The sequence below is a fragment of the Lithobates pipiens genome, unplaced genomic scaffold (assembly GCF_037356315.1).
Source record: "Lithobates pipiens isolate NorthernLeopardFrog02 unplaced genomic scaffold, aLitPip1_a1.2 Scaffold_8, whole genome shotgun sequence".
Taxonomy (NCBI): Eukaryota; Metazoa; Chordata; class Amphibia; order Anura; family Ranidae; genus Lithobates; species Lithobates pipiens.
The window spans coordinates 171,872,797-171,893,237 of NW_027507903.1; the positions used below are offsets into that span (position 1 = coordinate 171,872,797).

At 41.9% G+C, this 20,441-nt stretch overlaps 1 protein-coding gene across 2 annotated transcripts in view; it reads right to left on the minus strand.

Moving 5' to 3' along the window:
• The window catches only part of FBXL13 (F-box and leucine rich repeat protein 13), a 234,129-nt gene that overhangs the window by 44,116 nt on the left and 169,572 nt on the right, over positions 1-20,441 (minus strand). For both annotated transcript variants that reach the window (XM_077471772.1, XM_077471773.1), the window contains exons 15-16: positions 15,747-15,909; positions 7,951-8,070 (exon numbers count right to left, since the gene is read on the minus strand). In XM_077471772.1, coding sequence (XP_077327898.1) covers positions 7,951-8,070; positions 15,747-15,909 — 283 coding nt within the window. The remainder of the gene's footprint in view (positions 1-7,950; positions 8,071-15,746; positions 15,910-20,441) is intronic.

A 20,441-nucleotide genomic window follows, 5' to 3' on the forward strand; every position in this document is an offset into this window, starting at 1 on the left:
TCTCCACTAGTTCAGGACCCATAGTGAGCAAAATACAAATCATTTCTATGAAAGTTACCGAAAGCAATTCATTTTCTGGCTCTAACACATGGCTAGTTTCTGCAGAGCTGGCAGGAGTGAAAATGACATAAGAATCATATTAGTCCAAAAACATGAAATTCACAGGAATTTTACTCAAGAATAGAGCACATTGAAGATGTTGTCATAATACAATGTAACAAATTTTAAGAAGAAAATATAGTTAAAGTGATAGTAAAGTCAAACAATACATTTCAGCTATTCCAAATGCTGATTATAACTCCTACAATATGTTTGCTCTTTGAAATATAGTAGTTTCAGTTCCCTGGAGAATGAGATGGTCCCTGAGGGCTTTCCCCAACTTTTGGATTTAGGATGGCTTCTTTCCCCTGTGGAGCCACCAGTAGGTGGTTGCCATCCTTTTAGCTTGTATAGCTTGTTCACTGATATGGTGCGGGGACACATTGGTTGCATTCAGCTGCCATTCTGCTCTTGCAAGGTGTTCAATGTGTCCCTGTGTCTTTAACCACTTGCTTCCTGGGTACTTAAACCCCCCTCCTGTCCAGACCAATTTTCAGATTTCAGCGCTGATGCACTTTGAATGACAATTGCGCGGTCATACAACACTGTACCCAAATTAAATTTTTATCATTTTTTCCCACAAATAGAGCTTTCCTTTGGTGGTATTTGATCACCTCTGCGGTTTTTAAATTTTGTTAAAAAAATGTAAAAAGACTGAATTTAAAAAAAAATATTTTTTTTTTATATTTTGTTATAAATTTTTGCAAACAGGTAATTTTTCTTCTTCATTGATGTACGCTGATGGGGCTGCACTGATAGCACCGATAGGCTGCACTGATGGGCACGATGGGCTGCATTGATGGGCACCAATGGGCTGCATTGATGGGCACCTATAGGCTGCACTGATGGGCACCAATAGGACAGCACTGACGGGCACTGATAGGCGGCACTGGTGGGCCCTGATAGGCAGAACTGAGAGGTGTCACTGATGGGTGGCACTGAAGGGCATTGATAGATGGCATTGGTGGGCACTGAGAAGTAGCACTAATAGGTGGCACTGATAGCTGGCAGTGATGGGCACTGATGGGTGGCAGTGATAGGCACTGATGGGTTAAATCGAAAGGAAGCACTGCTGGGTGGCACTGATGAGGCACTGATTGGCACAACTGGTGGGCATTGAGGAATGGCACTTGTGGGCTTTGATAGGCGGCACTTGTGGGCACTGATAGGTGGCACTCATGGGTATTGATAGGTGGCAGTGGTAGGAACTGGCATGTGGCAATGGCAGGTAGCACTTGCAGGAACAGAGGAGGAGGCAGATGTGCCTCCTTCCTCTTCGGAACCGATGTCCCTTGAGCATAAGCCGGTGATCGGCTTTTTTTTCTCAGCGTGAGGAGAAAAAAGAGCCGATTACCGAGCTTTTGTTTACACACATGATCAGCTGTCATTGGCTGAGAGCTGATCATGTAGTAAGAGGCCAGGATCGGCCCCTTACTCAGATCGGTGATCACCCGAGTCTGGTGACCCGGTGATCACAGCACATGCCTCGCTCACCCTTCAAGTTAAAGTGGTAGTAAACCGCTGCAGAATAAAAAACAAAACAAAGAAGCCCCTCCTGCCCACCCTTGTCCCGGCCCTGTGTACTAGTATGCATCGCACACTACCACATTATGAAATACATAACACAGAACAAAGCCCTTCCATCGGTGCCCAGTCACCGCTGAGAGGGCTGACATCGCCCCCTGCATTTCTTTGCGATATGAGTGGCTGGAGACGCGATGACATCACTCCTGTGCATGTACGTGGGAACCTTTGGTTCTGGCAAGAAGCTCTGAAGGTCCAGCACGGTATGCCGGACCTTTAGAGCGCATGCGCCAGTGACATCAGCGGCTGCATGCAGGGTGAATATCTTCTAAACGGTGCATGTTTAGGAGATATTCATTGTACCCACAGGTAAGCCTTATTATAGGCTTACCTGTAGGTAAAAATAACAAAGTGGGGTTTACTACCGCTTTTAGCCTATTCTCTTGTTTGTGGTGTGATCATGCTTTAATAAAAAAAACTTTTGGACTCAACTTGAAGATCCAAGGTATGCTGGCAAATATATTCATTGTGGCTTTCATGATCATCCAGTCTCCAGTTGGTGGTTGCTACAGCACCCAGTACCCTAGAGCTCTTTCCAGGAATGTGTGCGATGTGAGTATGGATTATTACATGTAAGCCCCCTGGCAAGTCACTCTCCTGCTCCCTCTTTGCCCCAGCTAATCAAAGGAAAGTGTCTTACACCTCAGTAAGTGCGGTTCCCAACAGGAAATTCATTGAAGCTGCAACAAAGCACCTGGAGCCAACGGTGGTAAATAGTATCCAAAGTAAGTGTTTGGATTCACATAATGCATTCCCCAGTACATAATTTGCTCTATGTTCGCCACTAGGTTGCTTACATTGTATTCTTTAAAAAAAAAAACACACTTTTACCATTTAATACTATTTCAGACTAAAAGAAAATACACACATACTTTTACACAAAGTTGTAAAGAAAAGCCATCATTATGGGAAATGTGGAAGCTGCCAATGCAGGCCTCTCTGAAAACGTTAGTTACTAATCTATCGTGTTGGCAGACATAGACGGGGGGGGAGACGAGGAAAAAAAGAAAGAGTTATGATTCTGAAAAAAAGTTTACTATGCAGACTACTATTGCAAAAATGGGAGGTCCTCGATCCAGACATTGGAAAAATACACACGCAGGCTACCACCGCTCGCAAAACTTATGGACATGCAAGAGTATCAAACTCCTGACATTCATAGTCAGAAAATTTTGCTTTCCAGTTGAAAACAGGCTAGTAAAATAGGGGTTTGCAAGCATTCATTCTGCTTTAAATAGCAATTAAAATAAAAGGTTTACTAATTCAATCACAAAAAACTCACTTTGTCCCTTCAAATACTGTTACATATACAAGTATTTAATACTTAAAGGGACAATAAACTCTAGTTTTAAAAAACAATTCAATTCAAGTAGGTATTCTTAACCCAAAAATGACCTTCTATTGCTCTCAGCCTCCTCTAAATCTCCAGATTTCCTTTTTTTATGCTTTGGTACAACTTCCTGTTAGAGGGTGGTCATGTTTATTCTCCATGGTCCCACGTTATGTAGAAATGCAGCCACCCATAGTTTCTAGCCAAGCCATGGGCTAGGGACTATGGGATGTGTAGAGTGCACAGAACAGTGTTTATGAGCTTGAGGAGGACATTACACAGAGGTAGAAAAACACAATAAGAAACAATTTATTGAACAATAGATTACAAGGCCATTAAGTAATGGATGTGTATTGGTTATTATTTTAGAGAATAAGGATATTGTTTAGCGTCACCTAAAGCTTCTGTTTTGGGCAATGTTCAAAACTTTCTTATTATACAAAGAAAGTCCTGGGTAACATTTTGATAGCTGGAGTTTTCTGGTAATAGCGTTGGGGGGTGTGGCAGGGAGGGGAGGGAAGAGGAACAGGGCATACTGTCCACTACCTACTTTGATGAAGTTTGAGTAGGCCAGTTTGCATATTTTTCTAAATAAACAACAGGAAATAGGTAATGTAACTTTTACGATGTTGCCTGTATCCTGAGCATTAGGAATGTTTAAAAAAACACCACATTTATTGCCTTTTTACGATACGGTGACCAGATTTTTAAAATGAAATCCGGGGACATCTTTTTTTTTTTACTAGTAATGGCAGCAATCAGCGACTCATAGCGGGACTGCGATATTGCGGTGGACAAATTGGACACTAATGCCACGTACACACACCAACGGAGTTCCACTGAAACTGTCTTGCCTACACAATCACACCAAAGTCCGACCGCCTAGAACGCGGTGACGTACAACACATATGACGGGATTAGAAAAAGGAAGTTCAATAGCCAGAAGCCTTGCTTCAGAGCATGCATCGTTTTTGGTCCATTGGAACAGCATACAGACAAGCGGTTTTCCCAAGAGGAAATGGTTCAGTCGGAAATATTTAGAACATGTTCTATTTCTAGGTCAGAATTTTCGAGAAAAAAAAGTCAGATGAGGCATACGATCGGAATATCCGATGAAAAGATTCTGTCTGGCTTTTTCTGTCTGACATTCCACTCATGTATACGCGCCATTAGTGACACTTTTGACACTTTGTGGGAACCCGTGACACTAATACAGTGATCGGTGCTAAAAATATGTACTGTCACTGTACTAATGACACTGGCTGGGAAGGGGATAACATCTAGGGCAATCAATGGGTTAAATGTGTGCCTAACAAGTGTTCTCTCACTGTAGGGGAAGTGCTTTTACTAAGGGAAGACATAGATCCCTGTACCTGCTTTGCAGGAACACAGGATCAACGTCTTCCATACTGACAGAATGGCGAACTGCCTTGTTAACAAAGGCAGACCACTAGACGAGTCCGCCGGATCAACCGATTGGCTCGGATACCCATAAATGCAGGATCACGTATATACTTCAGCCACCGGTCAAAATTATGTAGAATTTAATGGCTCGTAAAATAGGGTGACCAGATGTCCCCGGTTTCAGGGGACAGTCCCCGGATTGAGGACACTGTCACTGTTTCCGGCACATGCCCATTCAGTTCCGCTCACATGTTATTCTGCCTTGGCTGCCCATCTGTAACACCATAGATAGAGATTTGTGTATTATCTAGACTTTAAACTACTTTTAATAAATGTTATTATATTTAAAGCTTTCGTTTCTGGTCAAAAGAACTCTCATTTAACCCACATCATATCTATGAGATATGAAAAATCTTAAATATAGATTTAAAGGGCAACACCATCCAACCTGACGGAACTGGAGAGGAGGAATGCCTCAAATCCAGGTGTGAAAAACTTGTTGCATCTTTCCCAAAAAGACTCGTGGCTGTATTAGATCAAAAGGGTGCTTCTACTAAATACTGAGCAAAGGGTCTGAATACTTAGGACCATGTGATATAGCAGTTTTTCTTTTTTAATAAATCTGCAAAAATGTCAACAAGTCTGTGTTTTTCTGTCAATATGGGGTGCTGTGTGTACATTAACTGCTTAAGCCCCTGCCATTTGGCTGGCCAAAGACCAGACCGCTTTTTGCAATTCGGCACTGCGTCTCTTTTACTGACAATTGCGCAGTCATGTGATGTGGCTCCCAAACAAAACTCATGTCCTTTTTTTCACCTCTGCGTTTTTTATTTTTTGCACTATAAACAAAAAAAGCGACAATTTTGAAAAAAAATTATTATTTTTAACTTTTTGCTATAATAAACATCCCCGAAAAATATATAAAAAAAATATTTTTTCCTCAGTTTAGGCCAATACATATTCTTCTATATATTTCTGGTAAAAAAAAAAATCTCAATAAACGTATATTGATTGGTTTGCGCAAGAGTTATAGTGTCTACAAAATAGGGGATAGTTATGGCATTTTTATTATTTTTTTTTTTTTTACTAGTAATGGCGGCGATCAGCATTTTTTATCGTGACTGTGACATTATGGCAGACACGTCGGACAATTTTGACACATTTTTGGGACCACTGGCATTAATACAGCGATCAGTGTGATTAAAATTGCATTGATTACTGTAAGCCCTTGTACACACGGTCGGACATTCTGACAAAAAATCCGTCGGATTTTGTCTGACGGATTTTGTCCTAAACTGGTGTTGCATACACACGGTTGGTTGACGGAAAAGCCGATCGTTCAGAACATGTTGACGTTATTTCGTTACGACAGGACTACGTTCAGGCTTGTAGCCAATAGCTTTGGTCTAGGAATTTGATCTGAGCATGCGTGGCACTTTGTCCGATCGGAATTCTCTACAAACGATTGGACAAAGTCCGATCGGATCATGTTGTCGGAAAATTTTATAGCCCAGCTCTAAAACTTTGTCGGTTGGATATTCCGACAGAAACAGTCCGATGGAGCCCACACACGGTCGGATTATCCGACAACACGGTCTGATCGGACATTTTACGTCAGAATGTCAGACCGTGTGTACAAGGGCTAAAAGTGTCACTGTCAGTGAAGGGGTTAACACTAGGGGGCAGTGAAGGGGTTAATATGTATCCTAGGGAGTGTTCCAACTGAAGGGGGTATGGAACTGTGCAGGGAAACTAACAGATGGCTGTTCATACTCTGTATGAACAGAAGATCTGTCAGTTCACTGCTCAGAGAACCGGAAACTGTGTGTTTACACACACACACAGCTCCCGGTTCTCCGTGTGCCCCGAGCGATCGTGGAAGCCCAGTGGTGATCGAGACCGCCGGGCACTCACATCGGCTCAGGGAGCAAGCGTCCCCTAGTGGGCGTTTATGCTACCATCGTAGATTCGTAGATAACGGCGATTCTCACAGCCGAGCCATGCTGCCGCAGTACAACTAGCGGCTAGCGGTTAATGAGGAAAAAAATGTACTTAAATGATTTTATCAAATGGCTGCAATATAACAAAGAGTGAAAAATTTAAGGGCATCAAACTGCTATCTCCAAAAAAAAATAAAAAAACTTGAAGGGACTCAAGTAAATGGTGAGAAAAGTCCTGTGTACAAAGAAAAATTTTCCCAGTCCACCAGATAGTGAAAACTCATATGTAATATATATCTTCCATAAAATCCAAAAAACGTGAGCCACTTCCAGCCTATGTGAGAGGAGCCGTGATATCAGCACACCAATCGTAACTTTCTGTGGGGTTACGAGCTTTCCCTGACAGTGGAAGGAGCAATACTCTACATTGTAAAGCTGATGTTTATTCATGTAAATGTAAGTGGATCCTTTTATTTCTCTAATAAAGTTTGAGACATATTACATTATGAGTGCTCTCTTCTCTCTGTAAGAGCAATAACTCTTGCTGGCAAAGAGGAGGAGAAGAACCAAATGCAGCTACTGTGGAAAGTACCTGGAGCCTTGGTCTACATAAATCTGTTTATGACATCATGTATGCTGTGAGGTCCACCCAAGAAGGTGAGGGCACACCTGTAATTCATCACGATGGTGGAGTGACCACTTATGGAAGCTTGAAGTGGCTCACGTTTGGTGGAACTTGTTGAAGATTTATATTACAGTATGTTTGAATTTTCACTATATGATGGACTGGGGAAAATTTTCCTTTGTATACAGGACTTTATCACCATTTATTTGAAATTCTTCAGATGTGACTTTTTTTTTATATTGCCTTGCGTTTACATCTAATGAGTGGAGTAAATGTATTTTGAACAAGGGTCTTTATCACTTTTCTGGATTTATTGGTATTAATCAATCTTATGACTTGTTCTTATACAGTATATAAGAGAGTTGGGTCATATAACCTTTTTAGAGTTCATATTAGGTAGGTGTTAATATAGTATATACACTTCTTTTTTTTAAAAACATAGTTTTGGGAGATTATGTTTATTTGGAAAGCATGGTGGCTATGGGAAAAGCATTACACCAATTTTCCCAAAAATTTTGAGTTGGTGATTAAACAAGGTGGGAGCAGCTATAGCGAATCGACGTAACATGGAGACATATATTTATATTTTATAACATAAGAAAATATTGGCGTCGACAGATATAAAATGTCTGAACATCTATAAAGTTAGTCTAAGGAAAGAGATTAATGAACTGGACATAAAGGAACAGTACGACCGAACAAAACAGTAAAAGATAAATACAAACTAAAATTGTAACTTTCAACATATGCTCTCACATCTGTTTTAACTGCACATTCTATACATGTTATACATACAACAGCAACAAAGGTAATGCAATGGAGATTTTAAAAATAATAATTTCCCCCTATAGGAAATTCTCTTTACCTCGACTGAATCCCGCAATGAGATTTCTTGCTAAATTGGACAAAAGTTAAAATTTCAGAATTCTACACTGTACCACTGTGTGTGGACTTGAATTCAAACTTACTTTTGTGCAATTCTGAGAAGAGACAAGTCACTGACACGTAAACAGTTTGTTAAATTGAGTTCTTTTATCTTGATTCCTGAAGGGCCTTCTAGGACTTGTCTCACTCCTGGGTCACTGATCCTGCAATGAAAACCACAAATGATTAAAGCTATATAGCAATATGGGAAGGATTCAAAGGGGAATTTACAAACTATCTTCTCTACTCATACTCAGAGTTATCAGGTAGGCAATCTACTTTTCAGTGCTTGATACTTTAAGTTTTGTACTTAAGGGGTATTTTGCTAATTTGGAGCACTATAATTAACATATATTAAAGGTGATTGTAAAAACGACCCGTCCAGAGGCGGACTGAAAACTCATGGGGCCCACGGGCAATACGAGATTATGGGGCACCCGGGCAATAGGAGAAGATTATGGGGCCCCCAGGCAATAGGAGATTATGGGGACACCAGGCAATAGATTATGGGGCCACACAGTATACACACACAGACAAACAATATACACACACAGTATACACACACAGAATGCAGCTATAATCTTGGGATTTTCTTTTAAAAACCACAGCTTTTACATACTGTCCCTGGTTTCATTGTGGCTGGCTACCCTGATGGGGCCCCTTAGTGGCATGGGGCCCTCGGGCAGTGCCCAAGTGCCCGAATGGTCAGTCTGCCATTGTACCTGTGTACAAGTTACAGATGTAACTAAAAGTGTAATGCCACGTGCACATGATCGAATTGTCCGGCGTACTTAGTCCAGCAAACAATCCGGCGGATAGTCCGGCGGACTTTCTACCGAATGGACTTGGCCACACACGGACACACGAAAAGTCCGGCGATTGCTAGCGCGATGACGTACAACATGTACGATGGGACTAGAAAAAGGAAGTTCAATAGCCAGTAGCCAATAGCTTCCTTCTCGTACTTGCTTCTGAGCATGCGTCATTCTTAGTCTGCCGGACTAGCATACTCACGAACATATTGTCCGCTGAAACCCAAGTCCGGCGGAAAGATTGGGCTGCAAAACTACTTTCCAAGTTCGCCGGACTTTACGCTGAAAAAGTCAGCTGAAGCCCACACACGATCGGATTGTCTGGTGAAATGCAGTCTGGCGGACTAAGTGCGCCGGACAATTCGATCGTGTGTACGCGGCATTAGTCAACCCTAAATCTATCTATCTACTGTATCTATCTATCTATGTTACTGACAAGATCCCCAAGTAAAAACTTTCCAATTTCACAAGAAAAATGTTTTCCTTGAGAATAAAGTTGTACTAAACATTCTGATAATACAGCTTTGCTCCACATGGTTTCTAAAGGACAACATTTTGGCAATGAAGCATATCTGTATGCAGGACATTTTACAGTGAACCAGATATTCGTCCCACTGACCTGATGGCCATGAAAACATTATTCTGTAATAAAGATTTCCTTTTCACTGGAACATTTTTCAATACATTGGAGTAATCATCTGCTTCCAATAAGTGCAGATTAGAAACCATGCATGCAGCAGAATACACAGAGGATGATAAAATGCTGCATAGACTTCTATAAATAAACACCTTTTTTTTTAATAAGAGCCAAAATAAAATTTCAGCGTTAACAAAGATTTCACATGTGTATCTAATTTTAACATATAAAAATATTTCCCACTACTTTTCACTAACCCAGACCCAACACTCAAGCCAAAAATTTTTTTGCCTCTATGATGGATTAAAGAAGAGTTGGAGAATTTGATCCTCCGTATCCTTGCTAGGGAGATTTTCCCGGCTTCCTGTACCATAAATTGGTGTTAGCAGGAAACAAACAGCTCTAAAATCTGACTACTAACCCATCCCCACTTTGCAGAAAAAAAAAGAAAACATTTTGTGATAAGTTGGGCTTTAAAGTTATATTATGCTTGTACAGTTGAGTAGTTTTTTGTTTCCTTATTTTTCCATTATAGGAACATTTTAAGTATAAAAATGGGTGTTATCAGGAAACAAACAGCTCTAGAATATGACTTCTAACCCATCCGCACAAAAAAAAAAAGTTGGGCTTTAATGCCATTTTATGCTTGTACAGTTGTTGAGTAGTTTATCGTCTTCTATATTTTTCCGTTATAGGAACATTTGGAGCATAAATATGCATAGCCACAACAGGCCTTGTAAAAAGAAGCCTTTAGTTTGGCACCTGTCAGAAGCAACACTATTTTAAAGCTTCAACCATATTATATTATTAGCAGCTGAAAAAAATTCTCTACGCCATCCAGCTGTTGTACAGAGATTTCATACCCTAACATCTGGGACACATTTACTTTTACAGTTAAATGTGCTAAGGGTATCCCAGTTGCTGAAATTTATTGGTGCTATAAAATACACCTTTCTCCACTGAAAAACACGTGTACACACAATAAAACAGCATATCATTTTCCAATGTATGAACCATTGGTACATTTTATTTTACCTATTTAATAAAGCAGTGCAAAGAGTATGACGGTATGTAGTCTCTCATATACAGTTAGGGCCATAAATATTTGGACAGTGACACAAGTTTTGTTATTTTAGCTGTTTACAAAAACATGTTCAGAAATACAATTATATATATAATATGGGCTGAAAGTGCACACTCCCAGCTGCAATATGAGAGTTTCCACATCCAAATCGGAGAAAGGGTTTAGGAATCATAGCTCTGTAATGCATAGCCTCCTCTTTTTCAAGGGACCAAAAGTAATTGGACAATGGACTCTAAGGGCTGCAATTAACTCTGAAGGCGTCTCCCTCGTTAACCTGTAATCAATGAAGTAGTTAAAAGGTCTGGGGTTGATTCCAGGTGTGTGGTTTTGCATTTGGAAGCTGTTGCTGTGACCAGACAACATGCGGTCAAAGGAACTCTCAATTGAGGTGAAGCAGAACATCCTGAGGCTGAAAAAAAAGAAAAAATCCATCAGAGAGATAGCAGACATGCTTGGAGTAGCAAAATCAACAGTCGGGTACATTCTGAGAAAAAAGGAATTGACTGGTGAGCTTGGGAACTCAAAAAGGGCTGGGCGTCCACGGAAGACAACAGTGGTGGATGATCGCCGCATACTTTCTTTGGTGAAGAAGAACCCGTTCACAACATCAACTGAAGTCCAGAACACTCTCAGGGAAGTAGGTGTATCTGTCTCTAAGTCAACAGTAAAGAGAAGACTCCATGAAAGTAAATACAAAGGGTTCACATGTAGATGCAAACCATTCATCAATTCCAAAAATAGATAGGCCAGAGTTAAATTTGCCCAAAAACACCTCAAGAAGCCAGCTCAGTTCTGGAAAAGTATTCTATGGACAGATGAGACAAAGATCAACCTGTACCAGAATGATGGGAAGAAAAAAGTTTGGAGAAGAAAGGGAACGGCACATGATCCAAGGCACACCACATCCTCTGTAAAACATGGTGGAGGCAACGTGATGGCATGGGCATGCATGGCTTTCAATGGCACTGGGTCACTTGTGTTTATTGATGACATAACAGCAGACAAGAGTAGCCGGATGAATTCTGTGTACCGGGATATACTTTCAGCCCAGATTCAGCCAAATGGTGCAAAGTTGATCGGACGGCGCTTCATAGTACAGATGGACAATGACCCCAAGCATACAGCCAAAGCTACCCAGGAGTTCATGAGTGCAAAAAAGTGGAACATTCTGCAATGGCCAAGTCAATCACCAGATCTTAACCCAATTGAGCATGCATTTCACTTGCTCAAATCCAGACTTAAGACGGAAAGACCCACAAACAAGCAAGACCTGAAGGCTGCGGCTGGAAAGGCCTGGCAAAGCATTAAGAAGGAGGAAACCCAGCGTTTGGTGATGTCCATAGGTTCCAGACTTAAGGCAGTGATTGCCTCCAAAGGATTTGCAACAAAATATTGAATAAATAAATATTTTGTTTGGGTTATGTTTATTTGTCCAATTACTTTTGAGCTCCTAAAATGTGGAGTGTTTGTAAAGAAATGTGTACAATTCCTACATTTTCTATCAGGTATTTTTGTTCAACCCTTCAAATTAAACGTTACAATCTGCACTTGAATTCTGTTGTAGAGGTTTCATTTCAAATCCAATGCGGTGGCATGCAGAGCCCAACTTGCGAAAATTGTGTCACTGTCCAAATATTTATGGCCCTAACTGTAGCTGATCCCAGCAGCAATTAAATACCACCAAAAGAAAGCTCTATCTGTGTGAAAAAAAAATGCTAACAATGTAATTTGGGTACACTGTAGCATGACCGCGCAATTGTCTTTCAAAGAGTGACAGCGCTGAAAGCTGAAAATTGGTCTGGGCAGAAAGGGTGTTTAAGTGCCCAGTAAGCAAGTGGTTAAACAAGTGAGATTTAACTGTAATTCTGTCTGAGTCTGATTCATGGTTTCTGCCACTTGCATTATTACTTCAAATATCACTGGATCACAGCACTTCACTATTTGAACTGGTTCGACTAGGAACGCCACTACTTCTACATTGGACTTTATTATCATCAGTTATTGTGTAGTCCCTTTTAGGCGACTTTATTGTTTATATATTGTGTGTTTATATAATTTTATTGCTTTCATTTCCTTTCTTCACATTTTATCACACATTTGATTATATATTTTAGTAGTGACACATGATTTATGATCGCATAGTTTTTATATGTGACTGAGAAGAGGAGCTTAAGGGGGGATATGATCAACCAGTTGCGGCTGGTGCTCAAACATTTTGGGGGGCACAAACAAACTGAAAAAAAAAACATCAATTGCAGCCACTGTGCCCATCCAACGCAGCTTCTGTGCCCATCAAACGCAACCATTGTGCCCATAAAACACAGCCACTGTGCCCATGGAACACAGCCATTGTGCCCACCAAGCGCAGACACTGTGCCAATCAAATGCATCCACTGTGCCCATCAAGCGCAGCCACTGTGCCCATCAATTGCTGCCAGTGTACCCATAAGTTGCCGCCGCTGTGGCATCAAACGCAGCTACTGTGCCCATCTAACGCAACCACTGTGCCCATAAAATGCAACCACTGTGCCCATCTAATGCAGCCACTGTGCCCATCGAACGCAGCCACTGTGCCCATCAAGCGCAGCCACTGTGCCAATCAAGCGCAACCACTGTGCCCATCAAATTCAGCCACTGTGCCCATCAAATGCAGCCACTGTGCCCATGAATTGCTGCCAGTGTACCCATAAATTGCAGGCACTGTGCCATCAAACACAGCTACTGTACCCATCAATTGCTGCCAGTGTGTCTATCAATTGCTGCCACTGTGCCCATCAATTGCTGCCAGTGTGCCCCATCAATTTCTGCCAGTATGCCCCATCAATTGCTGCCACTGTGCCCATCAATTGCTGCCAATGTGAACCATTAATTGCTGCCAATGTGAACCATTAATTGCTGCCAATGTGCCCATCAATTGCTTCAAGTGTGCCTCATCAATTGCTGCCAGTGTGCCCATAAATTGCAGATACTGTACCCATCAATTTCTGCCACTGTGCCCATCAATTTCCTGCTACTGTGCCCCATCAATTGCTGCCACTGTGCCCATCAATTGCTGCAACTGTGCCCATCAATTGCCACTACTGTGCCTCATCAATTGCTGCCAGTGTACCCATCAATTGCTGCCAGTGTGCCCCATCAATTGCTGCCAGTGTGCCCATCAATTGCTGGCATTATGGCCTTCAATTGCCGCTACTGTGCTCCATCAATTGCCGCTACTGTGCCCATCAATTGCTGCTACTGTGCCCCATCAAATGCTGCCAGTGGGCATCGCCCAGGAGTCGGGACTTACCTGTCTCACAGAGGGTCATGGTGGCATCCTTCATGTCCACACTCCTCGATGTCTCTGGTCCTCTCTATTAGGCATCCAATCACGGCACCTGATGTTTCAGCCAATCAGGTGACAGGTAACCAGCCCCGAGCACTTGATTGGCTGAGAGGCAGATCAGTGTTAGTAAAGCGAATAAATCTCTTTCCTAACACAACACTGAGCAAACAGCGAACGCACAGCATTGCGCCCGCTGTTTACAATTTTGGAAGCCTATTAGAGCTTACGGCTCTAATCAAGAGCTTCCAAAAAAAAACGCTGCTGTTATTCAGGTCCCCGACAAAGGGCCAGACACCTGAATAAGGGGCGGCAGGGGCGCAATGCATGAATCTATCTATGGTGAGAAAGAGTTGACAGGAGAGAGGGGGGGGCGCTCCTGCCGCCCTTTATGGAGGCACCGCCACTGTGATCAACATGTACAAATACATAAGTGGTCAATATAGTGAACTTGGTATTGAGTTATGAGTTACATCTAGAGGAAAAAAGATTTAATCTCCAAATACGGAAAGGTTTCTTCACAGTAAGAGCTGTGAAAATGTGGAATAGACTTCCTCCAAAGGTAGTTCTGACAAGCTCAGTAAACTGCTTTAAATAAGGCCTGGATTATTTCCCAAGTGTACATAATATATCTGGGTACTGACATTTATAGGTAAAGTTGATCTGGGGAAAATCCGATTGCCTCTCGGGGGGATCAGGAAGGAATTTTTTCCTCTGCTGTAGCAAATTGGATCATGCTCTGCTGGGGGTTTTTGCCTTCCTCTGGATCAACTGTGGGTGAAGGATTGTGTATATGGGATTGTATTTTTTTTTTTTTTTTGGTGATGGACTCTTTTTTCAACCTGACTAACTATGTAACTATGATTTACTCAGTACCTTCACAGAAATCTAGCGCCATCCTTTTTCTTTGAGTTTTATACACCATATATGATAGTTCACAATAGTGTAAATTAAAGTCCAAGCAGTAAATGCGATCACCATTGTGATACTGTGATCCAAATAATACAAGTGCTCGGCGCATTCCACCACCATACAAACTGGCCACTCACCTCAAAGCCATGACCCCTGCATTACCAGAAGGTCAAAGTAAGTGGTGTTCCCCTCAGGGATAATAACTCTGACAGACTCTTGGCAGGTCCTCACTCCTTTACCCATAGGAAGGGTAGACAGGTCCTCAGACACACCCAATGTATATAGGAAGAAAAGGGAAGCACACAAGATCAAATGCTCTCTTTTTAAAAGGTTTAATAAATAAAAGAAGAATATTGCACTTACAATAGCTAGCTTAAATGCACGTATCAAACACATATGTCAGCTCTGGGCAGAATGCTAAGATGGCCGTGAGATGAGGTGACACCCAAGGCTCCTAACTAAATACTAACTAAAAACGAAATGAGGAGCCGTGGATGTCACGTCATCTCATGGCCATGTTACCCCTGAGCCGAGGGTTGGCGTGTGTGTTTGATACATGCATTTGAGCTAGCACTTGCCGCAGTGCTCTATTTATAAGTGCAATATTTTTCTTTTTTAGAAGGGTGGCAACAATAGCTTTCTGTACTACATCTATGAAGGAGCAGCGTTGTCATCCTAGAACAGGAAGTGAGACTGCAGAACATCTCCCCCTCTACGCATATCTATAACATAAGGAAGTGCTCTGTAGTCCATATAGAGAACTGGGAACTTATAATAGTTAGCAGAATTTATGGATATGAGCCATTATGATGGGTTCCCATACTTATTGTATGTTGGCATATACAGAGGTAAGCAGAAATACACAAAATTATAAGAACAGAATATTTGGAGCTCATAGGATTTCTGGGAAGATCAACAGGTTTTACTAGTGGGATATAGCTACTAAAAGCAACACAGAAACTTTTCTTCAGACATTTCTTTCCTGTAGCTGTACATGGACCCGGTTGTGTCTATGGGTTTATAATAAACGTATTAAATGTTCAGTCATGTTGCACGTTTGGTTATTAATATACCTTATGCAGTCTGCTACGTTCAGGACAGTAATGTTTTTCAATGATGAAATTGCCTTTAAGCTGATATCTGTAATTTTCTGGCAGTCAGCCAAATAAATGTGGTTCAAACTGGGGCAAGATCTGCTTATTGCTTTGATGCTAGCATCAGTGATCCGATTGTTACCTGAAAAGAAACAAGAATGATACATGTTAAAGGGTCAGTCCACCTGATATACAGTAAATGGTTGTAGTACATGAGGACACTTTCTTTCCTCTCTCAAAGACTGTTTTGGTAAGATCAATTTTTGGGTCTGCACACCTGCTGTGGGGGTTCCCACACTTCTTGCTGGATTTTTTTACATTTATAATATGGAGCAGTGGTCTCCAAGCTGCGGCCCTTTGCTTCCTCCTATCTGGCAATTGGTGCACTATTGCTTCCACTACCAAGAGGTCAATTCCTCACACTGGACACCAAAAGTGGGGCATAATTCTGATACTTCTGATTCTGCTACTGATACCAATCATGGGGCACTATTCCTCCAACTAATACCAATGATGGGGCACTGTTCTTCCAACCAATACCAATGATTGCTACTGATACCAATGATGGGGCACTATTCCTCTGACTAATATCAATAATAGGGCAATATTCCTCGAACTAATACCAATGATAGACCCCTATACCTCCAACTAATACCAATGATGGGACACTATTAATCCTATTGAACACAAGTGCTATGTAATGGTTTTACTCCCATTGATCACCAAGCTTGAAGCCATTGTTTACTTCCACTGATGCCAGGACCTTTTCTACTCCCACTGACCACAATCCGACCCTCTAACATCTGAAGAACAGTAAACTGGTTCTGTGTTTAGAATGTTTGGAGATCCCTGGGCGAGAACACACAAAACAATATGGACAGGAGAAGGCACTATGGTGAGGGATCTGACTGTTGGATTATCCAAGGTTTAGGTGGATGACCCAGTCTTTAAGGTCCACCTATTGCTTAAAGGGGTTGTAAAGGTTCCAGTTTTTTCACCTTAATACATCCTATGCATTAAGGTGTAAAAACATCCAATGTTTACTGGCCCCCCGGGCCCCGTTTACTTACCTGAGCCCCCACAGTCCCGCATCCAGAATGCGCTGGCTTCTTGGCTCTTCATGGCCCGGCCTTCACGGCTCATTGGATAGATTGATAGCAGAGCAGCCATTGGCTCGTGCTGCTGTCAATCACATCCAATGACATGGCCGCTGGGAGGGCGGGACCGAGTCATACACTTGGCATCTATGGACGCCAACTGTATGTCACGGGAGCATACCCGCAAGCTAATCCCCTTGGGAAAGAGCTTCCCAGAGGGGGTTAGCTTTAGCAGGGAGATGCTGAGACAGCTACTGTGGGACCCCAGAACCACAGAATTGGGGCCACTCTGTGCAAAACAAACTGCATAGTGCAAGAATAACATGCAACGTGCAAGTATAACATGTTTGTTATTTAAAAAAAAAAAAACCTATACAACCACTTTAAATATGACCTTATTTGTTATGTTATAATATATATACAGGTACATCTCATAATTAGAATATCATGAGGGCGCATGCGCGGAAGCGTCCAAGATGGCCGCATAGACCGGGAGCTCCGCGCCACCCTGGACTAACGTTCGCCGCCACGACTTTCTGAGCCCTCTTTTTTACCGGTAAACGGTCACATCGGATTGGGGAAAACGCAGGCTTCACACGAATGCCCGGTTCTAAGTCCCGACGGAACCCCAAACCCACGCTTTCCACAGCGTTAGAGAGGTCAGGCCGATCCAAGATGGCCGCCGTTACCTCACAAAACACATCCTGCAATGAGGAATCCATAGCGGACCAAGACTACACAGTTAAGCACCTCTCTTCAACTTCAACTTCAAACGGCACAGTGAGTGAAATTCAACCCGGGACCCCATCCCCAGCATCCACGGACCCCCTTCTGAGTCATATTAGGGGGGAAAGTAACCCATCCATACAGCATATATTACCTATCAGCTTTGCCCCATGGGACATAGTTCCTAGAGATGCGCCCTCACCTCCCACAGACTTTGCCTCCATGATGAACGCATTCTCCCAAATGTTGTCCAGAGGTTTATCTCAGACTGCCACACAGATCACAGCTTCCATCCATGCTGATTTGCAACAATTAGGAACCAGGATTGATGCAATAGAGCAACAATCAGATCAGTCATGCCTACGCATTAACCAAAACACAGCCAGGATTCAAGAACTCCAGGATCATTTAGAAACAGCCACAGCCAAAATTGACGACCTCGAAAATAGGTCGAGGAGATATAATTTCCGTGTTAGAGGCATTCCTGAATCTATCAAGGACATTCATGCCGCTATCCAAGACCTCATCAAAAGTTTAATTCCCACAATTTCACAGGATCGTCTAGAATTAGACAGGGCTCATAGGGCTCTGCAACCTCTTCGCACAGATGGTCTTCCTAGAGACATTATAGTGAAACCTCACTACTATTCAGTGAAAGAAGAGATAATGAAAGTTTCCAGAACCTCAGATTCTCTGTCATTTCAGGATCATTCCATACAAATTTTTTCCGATCTATCACCATACACAGTCCAAAAACGACGAGCTCTTAAACCACTACTTCAAGTTCTGACGAGCAAAGAAATCCCTTACAGGTGGGCCTTTCCTTTACGCCTGAATTTTTCATACCACAATAAATCATACCACTTCTCGACGTTCCAAGATGGAGAACGACTTCTGCTTCAGTTGGGATTGATTAATCAGGAACTTCCACAGACTCCTACACCGAAAGGATCCTCTTCATCCAAACGCCCCTCACCGACAAGCCCCTTGACGCAAATATGGCAGAAACAGATGCCCAAGAGGTCGAGGGAATCTCCACCAACCTGAATATACACCTGAACTGTCAAATTTTTTGTTTGAAAAATTGACTTCCTTACGGTTTGTCCTCAGGGCCGAACCTTTACCCGGGCCGGGTTGATAATAGGTCCTGTTTTTCCTTGGAAAATCTCCAGGTTTTTTTTTTTTTTTCCTCAAGAAGAAATTATTTTTATTTTTTATTCTTTATTTTTTTGCTTCCAATGTGGAAAATTTAAAAATGTCTTTTCTTTTTTTTTTGACATATAATTTTACTGTGGTGCCTGTATTACCCTCCTCTTCCTCTATAATTGTATTATTTATTTCTCGCTCCAATTGACCTTTTGGCTTTATATTAGATGTTTGTTTTTTTTTTTCTCTTATAATGGCTCTTTCTGCCATTAATTCATGGTCACCCACTTTATAAAGGAAGAGGAGGGCAGCTGCTCATTATTTATATATCCCCTATGCTTATTTTAGTAGGGGCTCAGATTTATTTTTATTTTTTTCTGGTTTCAGTACCTTTGAGATAATCAACCTCGGCGGCGGGGTTGTCCAGGGTGGGTACAATGCGCCCCCCTCTTTACTTCGATAGGAGAACTAAATCTCCTACCGGGGTTTGACTGCAGCGTCCCTTTAGGGCCGCTCTGGGATTTTTTCCCTTCCTATTTTATTTATTGTATACATTACTAATTTTTTTTCTGTCTTGAATTGCTATTTTATATAATGCATATTCTGATGTTCTTTTATTTTTTTTCTCTTTTTCTAGCTCTATTCTCTCTTTACCTTCTTCTTCCCCCCTTTTCATCCTCTCTTTCTTACCCTTCCCATTCTACCCACATCCTCCTTCCTATCTCCCTTGTACAGGATTAGGGCCTGGTTGGATTCTCCTCGTTTTTTTTCCACAAGCATTTCTTCAGAGGAACGGGTGTCATCTCCTATCTGCCAGGGATCACCTCAAAGACAGGTACTCCTTTCGCACATAGCATAAACTCTTCCATGCTCTTCCTTTGATCTCTACTTCACCGGTACAATCTAATCTCCGTATAATGTCCAATAATGTTCAAGGCCTTAATTCCCCAGTGAAAAGGCGTAAAATTATGCAACAATTTCATGCCCTCAAAGCTGATGTTATCTTGATGCAGGAGACGCACTTCCCCATTTCTTATAACCCCATTTTCCTACACAAAAACTTTTCTCAATTTTATTTTGCTAATGCTCCCAATAAAACAAGAGGGGTTGCGATTTGCTTTGCCAACAAAGTTCATTTTCATCATTCCAAAACTATTAGAGACCCAGAAGGCCGATACATCCTGGTCTCTGGGACAATTAATACAGTGACTTACACGTTTGTTTCCTACTATGCTCCAAACTCCCGCCAGGACCATTTTTTTGAAAAGACTCTCTTGATGCTGAAATCCCATCTGAAGGGATTTATTATACTGGCGGGAGATTCGAACATTCCATTTGACCTTTCCTCAGACAGATCTAATCTTACAAAGCCAATGCCCAAAAGACCTCCTAAAAGCAGTCTTAGGGTTGCACATTCCATACAATCAGCAGGCCTAATAGACATTTGGAGAGAAATGAATCCCCGATCCAAAGACTATACTCACTTTTCTATCCCTCATAATACATTAACCAGAATAGACCATATCTTTATTCCTCCACATTTCATCTATTTGGTCGAATCCTCCAAAATTTATGATTCCTCTCTCTCTGACCATTCCATCGTTTCTTTAATTATTCGTGGGGGAGGAGGAGATAAACGACCATTCCAGTGGCGGCTTAATGAGTCTCTACTAAACAATCAAGCTCACTGTGAGGTATTAAACTC